The sequence below is a fragment of the Numenius arquata genome, chromosome 4 (genome assembly GCF_964106895.1).
Source record: "Numenius arquata chromosome 4, bNumArq3.hap1.1, whole genome shotgun sequence".
Classification (NCBI taxonomy): Eukaryota; Metazoa; Chordata; class Aves; order Charadriiformes; family Scolopacidae; genus Numenius; species Numenius arquata.
In genome coordinates this window covers 43481829-43490623 of record NC_133579.1, presented here as the reverse complement: position 1 = coordinate 43490623, position 8795 = coordinate 43481829, and the positions used below count along the sequence as shown (strand labels likewise).

General features: G+C 37.8%; 1 protein-coding gene across 1 annotated transcript in view; it reads right to left on the bottom strand.

Moving 5' to 3' along the window:
• Window positions 1-417: 417 nt before the first annotated feature.
• Window positions 418-8795, bottom strand: part of DDC (dopa decarboxylase) — a 49589-nt gene continuing 41211 nt past the window's right edge. Inside the window, exons 12-13 of the mRNA XM_074146229.1 lie at window positions 4880-4981; window positions 418-633 (exon numbers count right to left, since the gene is read on the bottom strand). Of these exons, the coding sequence (XP_074002330.1) occupies window positions 418-633; window positions 4880-4981 (318 nt within the window). The remainder of the gene's footprint in view (window positions 634-4879; window positions 4982-8795) is intronic.

Genomic DNA, 8795 nt, shown 5'->3' with positions numbered 1-8795 from the left:
AAATCATAGTAATGTTAAATCAATTGATTATAACACCTCACAGTTTCACCTGTGAAGAAAGGAGTGGGTATGCTAGAGGTTAATGGGGACAACGGAGGGAGCACAAACCCTTCCATTTCCATTGCCTGGTTAAATAAATGCTCTTGATTACAAACTGGTAAGAAATGGCAGCTGGAGCCCCCATGGCTATAAGCATCCTGGAAACAGGCAAGATGAAACTACAGTACAGATAAGGAATGACTAAGGTTACAACACAACTTGCTGGCAAGGACTTTGCTACTGCAGCTGGGCTATATAACAACAGGTTTTGTATTTTTTTCCTTCATAATTTGACTTTCCCACCTGCCCCTAAAATAAAACTTGGCAACACAGAGAAAGCCAGTTAATTACCTCCTCCCCACTGGTACTTCACTGCTGTTACTGCTGGTGGTGGTTTTGCTCCCATGTTTTCAGAAGATCAGTTGCCAGCTGTGAGATGTGCTGCCAGGCAAACTTGACGTGGGTGGATTCCACTGTGCGGGAACAAATAGCAAAACGTAGCACAAACTTCTCTCTCAGGTGGCAGGGGACCAGATGAATCTTCTTGGCCTCATCTATGCTTTTAAGAAGCGCCTTATTTAGTTCATTCGAGCCCTGAAATAATTGTAATGCAATGGATATGGTGATGAATTTCAGAGGCAAGTTTGGAATATGTAAATCCCACCAAGCAGCCAAGCCCAAACGTCACCAGGAACACGCAGCCACTTTCTCATCTCTCAGTGCTTTGCCATCAAAGGATTACAAAAAGATGATGGCGCAAGAGATAATTTTTCATCCACAAAGAGATTTATGGATTAACTGAGGTTTAGAAGCAGCATTCATACTGGGGCATTTGTGATAGCTGACTGCTTTTTTGTGACCTCAGGTCATGAGCTATGGAGCTTCGTGTAAAAGCATTCATTATTGCATCCATTTCATTACACTTTTCTTAGATCTAATCAAACAAATGTGGGAGAAAGTTCTGCAATGAACTATACTAACATTTGTAAAACAAACCTTCCAGTCTTCATCTAAACATGGTTGCTCTGAGAGAGTCTTTTGAAGATGAAGATGGAAATTTTACCCTTAATTAAGAAGTAGTTAAAGTAACGTATCTTTGGCATAAGTAAGTTTCATACTATCAGTAGAAACCCTAAAAAAGTATTTTCCTCAAGTTCTATGGGAAGTGTCTGCCACAGAATCCTACAAAGAAGGGTTTTGGGGGAGGATTTTAGAAATGTGGTAAACTGACCCTCCCACTGGAAGTAAACAGTCTTCTGCATTCCAGGAAACAAAGATATAAATGTTAAGTATCTTGCAGAAGGTCACAGGGACTCTACATGCATGCAGTATTGAATTTTATCTCCTTCTAGTGTACTTCATTCCCCTTGTGCTCAAATAGTGACTGTGAGGATTTCCCTTTGAGGAGCTGTACGCTCTTAATATCAAATCTCAAAAGAAATAGGACTGCACAGAGGCGTATGGGTTCTTTTGCAGGTTCAGCTAATGTTGAATCAATGGTTTTCCTAGTTCATCTCTGTCAGCATTTGAGAATAAAACAAAAAATGTCATTTTCAAAACCAGTAGTAAATAACTTTAAAATTAGAACAATGAGAGAAGGGATCCCAAAAATCTTGGGATTTTTGTCTGATTTAGCAACACAGGATGAAGTGCCAGCTGCATATCTTTGACAGTCTTTGTTAGCCAAATTAAAGGAACCCGTCTGTCTAACTTTTGTATCAGCAGACCAAGAGATGGCTTCAGCTGTGCTGGGCTGTTTGCCATAATAGCTTAGGATATTCCATGCTGATTTTGAGTGCTACAATTTTATTCTTTGGGGAGTATCTTGGCTATCGTACAGCCTTTACTCTTCCTGTTACACTGCTGGTAGCACAGAACTGCAAGAGGTGCCAGGAGCAGCTACGCTTTTATCACAATGTTCCCTTACTGAACTCTGACTGTGGTAAGAGAGTCACAAATGGACAAATCTGTGACTCTCCATTCAGCCGCGGTTTTCTGACTGTAGCAGCATAGGTCTTCTTGGAAACATCCATATCAGAAAACACGTTCTCTCAAATCCGCGCAGTTGTGACTTGCCTGCCTAGCCTTTTCCATATAAAAACAAAGCATGAGACAAAGTTTCCCATTGCTCGAAGGATAAATGTATTATTCTCATGGTTTTGGATCGTATTAGAGTTAGAACTGAACCCAAGTCAAAACCTTGTTCTGACTTAGCACAAGTTGTTAGGGAATTTGGATGAGAGCCTGAAATTCATGGCCTAGCCTTGGCCTTCTAGGATCTATTTACGCAACTTAAAATGCTCCTAACTAAGAAAAGGAGCAACTTTGGTGTTTTGCAAGTCCCCACACATCATGGGTCAGTCACTGGTGACAATGATATACTGCTTTTTTATCAAAGGTAATCCCTCATTAAAATGATGATCCTTGCCTTTAATGTGAAATGCACAGCACTAGCTTTTAGGCAGTACAAGCGGTTATATGATGTTAAGTTATTGCCCTTGGCAGGGGTGACAGAAGGGAGGAGAAAGATTTATATATCTTTCTTCTGTTCTACTCTCATAGCTGCACCTAGGGGCTGCTGTGACACTAGAGTGTCACATCAAATTGAAGTTAGTAGCGACTAATCCTCGCCCAGAGCTTTGAGAAGCCAGCAGCCAGCTCTGAGTGAGTCTGTCATCTTCAATAAGAGAGTTTTCTCACCCCCTTGGAGAAATTACTAGCTTGACTTGTATTCATCTGCAGACATGACAAGGAGGCCAAGAATTAACCCTTTGGCATGATACATTTGATGAAATAGTTATAATATGAAAGTCATAGATTATTAGTCCATCTGCTCAACAGTGTAAAAGGCAAAAAATTAAAAGTTATGGCTAAGCAAAAAAATAAAAAAGGATTTCTCAAGAACAGAGGAAGGAAAAATATTTCATACTTTTACAGCTGTGCAGCATTGCAATTGAAGTCCAATGTCCCTCAGTCCTGCTGTAACTACATAAAAGTTACAAGTAGTCTACTTCTAAGATGCATTTTTCTACAAATTAGAAGAATCACAGCAAGATTTTTGAAAGATTGATTTAAAAAGCAAATAAAGCTGCAAAAATAAGTATAAAACACTCTTCATTTGAAAGATTGTTAGTTTTGTTTTCCTTTTTTTGGACATGGAAGGCAAGTGATGAAAACACTGTGTTTCAACACTGGTTTTCAGCAGAATCATGCCTTTATTCTACAACTTGTCCAAAAGTTTCTTTGCTAGGTGTCCAATATTTACATCCTACTGTAAAATCGTCTTTCCGTGTAGATCTGATTTGTTCCTCTGGAGCACCAGGGACAGGAGACCAGCTGTAGATGAACCGCTGGTCTGATCAAAAGTGACAATTCCTGTGTTTCTCTGCTCTATTTCACCAAGACTGTTCCTTTAAAGTAAATGTAGAGCACTGACTAACAGCTGTCTCTGGATCTGCAAAACTAGTGTTTGCTTGTTCCAGAGAGAGTTTGCTTGTGAGAGAGCAGACTACAACCAACATTGTGTTATTGAGCAATAAAAGCCACAGAATCTATTCCTCAAATTCTTTAAAATGTTCTTGTTAGGACAGAAATTATATTCATGTTTCTACTTACTGGAAAAACTCCACATTCTGTAATCTATCCGATCCCCTAGCAACAGACCAGTTTTTTCTTTTATTTTTAAACAAAATAAATTAAAACCATTTTTCTATTCCAGAGGAATTCACCATTACTTTATTTTTAAAGATTCATTAGCTCCTTCAGCCAATTGCATCAAACTCAGGTAACTGGGGCAACTGAGTGACTGAGAAAAGAATTTATGAATAGTAGTGATACCACACTACCCAGAAGGAGACAAGGCTGTGCTTGTGAGCCTTCTGAAAAGCTAAAAGCTGATTTAGGTATCATGCGAGCTAGAAAGCACCAGTGCTGTTATTACTATTGCTTGGTGTTCAGATTCAGTGCCACAATCCAGCGCTTTACAGAGGCTTTAGTTGCAAGCTCCTCTATTAAACAAGTTCTTTACCGAAAACAAGAGATTGATCCCCCTGTAATATCTGAATGAGTCAAGTAAACCCTCCCAACTACTGCAGCTCTGATGCCCTGAGTGCAGAGCGAGTTTTCTAGTTTCTGTCAGGCAAGGTCTCTACATCAATGAACTTGGAACTTACAGAGATTTTGGGCCATGAAAGGCCAAGAGGGGCAAAAGGGTCATGTTCAGCAAAATAAAGGAGACCAGGGCCAAGAGCAGTTGGGAAGCTGGCCTCCTATGCAACCTGTTCTTACTCATATCTTGCTCCAATTTGCTCAGTCTGACTGAGCAATGAAAATTTATTCTTTAAAGAAAACAACAACAACAAAGTTTAATATTCTAATCTTTATCCATGATAGTAATTATATATATAAGTATATATAAGATTGTATTTTAAATATACACACATGTAATATTAAGTTGACAAGAAACATCTAATACACACACATATACACACACATCATATTGAAATGTCTATGAAAATCTATTGAAACAATCATCTTCATCAAAGCCCATCAAACTTAGAATGTAACAGCAATTGTGTGTGACCGGGTAGACTAAGACCATTTTTTTGCCCTGCCTATATATTTCCATACCCTAATATGCTTGACTTTCTCTTAAGCATTTGATTAAGTTTTAACAAAATTGTTTTAAGCTCCTTTCTTTAATCTGCTTTAATCTACGTGAACTCCCACTACTTTCCTTAAAAAATAATTATATTAACAAATTAAGAATATTACAAAGATTATATTATACTGGAGGTTATTATACTGCTATAAATCATGACAGAGGTCTTAGCTGCCTTACCTTCAGCCGAAAACAGACTAGTCCCAAGACAACCTCAGCACAGATCTCAAATCTTTCATCCTGAAGGACTAAATGTTCAAATTGATGCGACAGCCTGACGTGCTGAGAAGAGAAAGATAGTATCTATGTTGAATAAATTTGATTCATCGAGAAAAGATGTGCTAAATTGTTTCCATCCCTAATCTTTTTTCCTCAGTTCCCTTTTCTGATATGTGATAATATTCACATATCACCATCTGTTTATGTTAACTTAAATCCCATTTATGACTTTCAGAGACCATATTGAGCTGTTACTATATTAGTAGCTCAGTCTATCTTAGGCAGTACTAAGTCTGTTTCTTAATGAAAAGTTTCAGCACAGTTTTATAACTGTCATGATACCAGATTAATAGTAAATAATTGTAATGGTTCTTCTTTAGGTTTTCTGCCACTCTCAGTTTTGTTTGAGAATGAGAAGAGTCCAAAACTTATTGTGAGGAAAGGGGAGACGCACAGATACATAGAGGGAAAATGAACACAATTCCCATGCAAAATAAGCTGGAAAGATACACTTTTTAGAAAAGTTCACTTAATAGGAGAATAACTGTGAAGAAGGGCAGAACTTGCTCACTCTTCTGACCTGGGTGCTCAGGTTCAGTTGAAAAGAGAGGTGATGGCAGTATAATCAAGGAAACGGTTAGCAAATCTCAGCCAACCTGTTTAAAAGTCACTGGGGGGAAAAAAGTGACATTGGACACGAAGCCAGAGCAATTATTTTGAAGCATAGGAAACCAGTGTTCTTCCAAAATCAAATAAATAGGAAAAATGCCAACAACAGGCATATTAACAACCAGTTGGGAAGTCTTAACATCAGTCAGTGATGCTTGCATACTCATACCACATTTCACGTTATCCCAAACAGAAAATGAATTCAAAAACACTTGGAAAAAAAGAGGCCATATCCTCATCTGGTACCTGCAGTACCTTATCCAGTCCCCCTCTCACTGGCTATCAGCAGTTTACTGCTCACTACCCTAAAAACAAAAAAAAAGACACTAGCAACCAGTTATTAGAATTACAATTTGTTTTCATGCAATAGCCAGTCTGCACCCAGCACATATCAGCAACATCTAAAATGATGTTTAAAAGTTCTTTAACTTTCATGTTTTATGATTGCAAATTTATAAAAATAAACAACTAAGTTCATGTCTTTTCCTTCTTTTGCACTTTGCCTTTTTGCAAATTCAAGGACAGACATCAAACAAAAATGAAACATTTCACTTTGGGCCAGGGTTAGATGTGGAATGTTTCATCTCACAGGAACTGTTTCCAAAAGGGCAAGAACAAGGCAAAACAGAAATTACAGAAAAGAAAGAAAGAAGAAAAAAAACAAAACATATTTTGCAATCTTAATCATAGCTTTCTGATGTTTGTTTATTTCTTAAAATAGAAAAACATTGTTTATATTGAAGCAAAACATTGATTCAAAACCTTCCTATTGGGCACGCTGGTACCCTATGCACTCGGCCAATCTTACTGTTGTTACCACTTCCCCTCTGCTGTTTGTTACATCCATTTATCATCTCCCTCTAAAATTAGACCAAAAACTCTTTGAGTCAGGAATGAGACCAATAAAATTCCCAGTTCTTTCCAAGGCATTTGAACGTTCTGCTGATGTGAACACCATGAGTTTACAGCTATGAAAATTGACCAGAAGTATGTGTATACATACAGATACTTTTATGCATAAGTGCATAGAAAACATATGTGAAATATGCACAAATGTACTGTCTCCTCCTGTCCTCATATTCTATAGCCCTAACCAAGCTGCTGTCTTTTACACAACTCTGCAAAATTTCACACTGCATATAGTAGGCCTTGGAAACCAAAGCCATAAAAAAATCATGTTCAATGAGATGAAAATTTCACAACTGTTCAGCTGAATGTAATCATCCACTGAATTGAATCAAAATTTATCTTGGTAAGAACTGAATAAAACAAATATTTAAGATTTGGCTTACTGCGAGTCGTTTGTACAAGAAAATTCTGGACCCATGCTGTACATGGTATTCATGTCTCTTTATTTATTTATGTCTCACTCTTTGCACTAAAGGATTTTCAGGAATTTGAAAGAAATAAATGCAAGGAAAAATAGAGAATATTCAGTAAAACACAAATAAAAATTCTGAAAGTATTTTGTATTCATGTCTGGATGCACATACTTTTATCCAGTGTCTTAACAAGTAGCAATAATTTGTAAGGCCACTGGGGGGCACCAAGTGTTTTAGATTTTAAGCACTGGAAGGCGAGAGAGTGGAGATTTAACTTTCACCTGTACGGCTTTGCTTAACGCAATTACCCCAGGCTCTGCACCTTTGAACTATAAGCTATTATCCTGAATTGCTTTTACAAAGATTGTTGCAATCAGACATAATTAAACCCAATAAAATTAAACATTATTAAGTCTGGGAGTTCAAACTCTGTAAAACCAAAGGGCTTTTAGGTATCACACCTGCCTCTGTGAGTCCAAGAGCTGCACCCACACTCCAAGCATGGCAATAACTCACAGAAGGACACATGTGGCTTTAGTGCTTCAACTTTTCAAGGCAGGTAGGTAAACTGCGAAAATAAAGTCCTGTTTGGAGAACCACAGGCACTGAAACTAAGGATAGGAAAGGAGGAGAGGTAAAAACTGACAGGCTGTTCTCAGTTTTCTGCTGAATGTCTACAAACCAAGCTTGACCTATGGGTATTCTAATCCTCCAAATGCTTTTGATTTCAACATATGTGTCATGCTGCGTCCCTAGCACTAGCTGGTGTCCCTGCCCATGGCAGGGGGGTTGGAACTCTATGATCTTTAAGGTCCCTTCCAACCCAAACCATTCTATGATACTATGATTAACTTAAAGTTGACATTCAAATACTATTTAACCTTTTAAAATTATTTTATTTAACGCCATTATATAATTTAACAAAAAGGGGACGTACACAAACCAACTCCCATTCTCTTTCTAGCAATATCATTTGGACAATCCTTTTGTCATGTGGGTTCCCAAGGTGAAATTACATGGACTGTGTTAGTGGCCTGGTGCGTAGGAACAGAATACCAGTCCTTCTCTTCACAGCGAAATTTAGCAGATTGAAGAAAAGGAGCTTGTAAGGAATTTTTGTGCATCACTATCTCAGGTAAATAACCATTTCTCTTCTGTAGTGAGAAGGAAAAAAAGAAAGGGATCTAATTCATTTAGCTATTCAGGATTAAAGGAAATGTCTTACATAATCACTAATGGGAGCAGTAAACTTGTGAGGCATGAAGATTTATATTTAAAAAAATCTGTATTTGTGTATGTGTATGTGTGAATATAAGTATAAATAAAAAGTGTAAGTATAAATGCTCCTGCATTGAGGTCTTTAAACTGAATTTTGATTTTTGGGCAAAGCCTTCAAGAAGTAAAACAGGTTTTGATTGAAGGGAGCTTCTCTGAAGCATCAGAGTACATTAATGTGTATATGCAAATAACCATACCTGCCTAGCCCTGATCACTTCATGCTTTTCCTCCTATAGATTTCACCTCTCTGCCTGCCTTAGCTCACATCCCACTATGCTCTGAAGGAAAATGCTGTTAAAAGAGTCTTCTCAACAGCCACTGGAACTGTGCCACTCCTCAGCTGAAATGCGACTTCTGGCATTGCTGTTGTGTACAGTTCCAGTTTCTTGGTCTCTGCTGTTAATTTTTAATGGAATTCGTTATCCTGGGTGAAGAAAGAAGGATGCAGTACACTGATTTTTTCTGGTCCTGTGAAGGATTCCTCTGAGTCTGAATATTTGTGGGCATAACATACAAAAATATTAACTGCTAAATTTCTCAAAATTACTTCTGAGTTCTTTGATAGGACTTAAACCAACAAAGGAGTACTATATGGCCAAGCAGTTTGC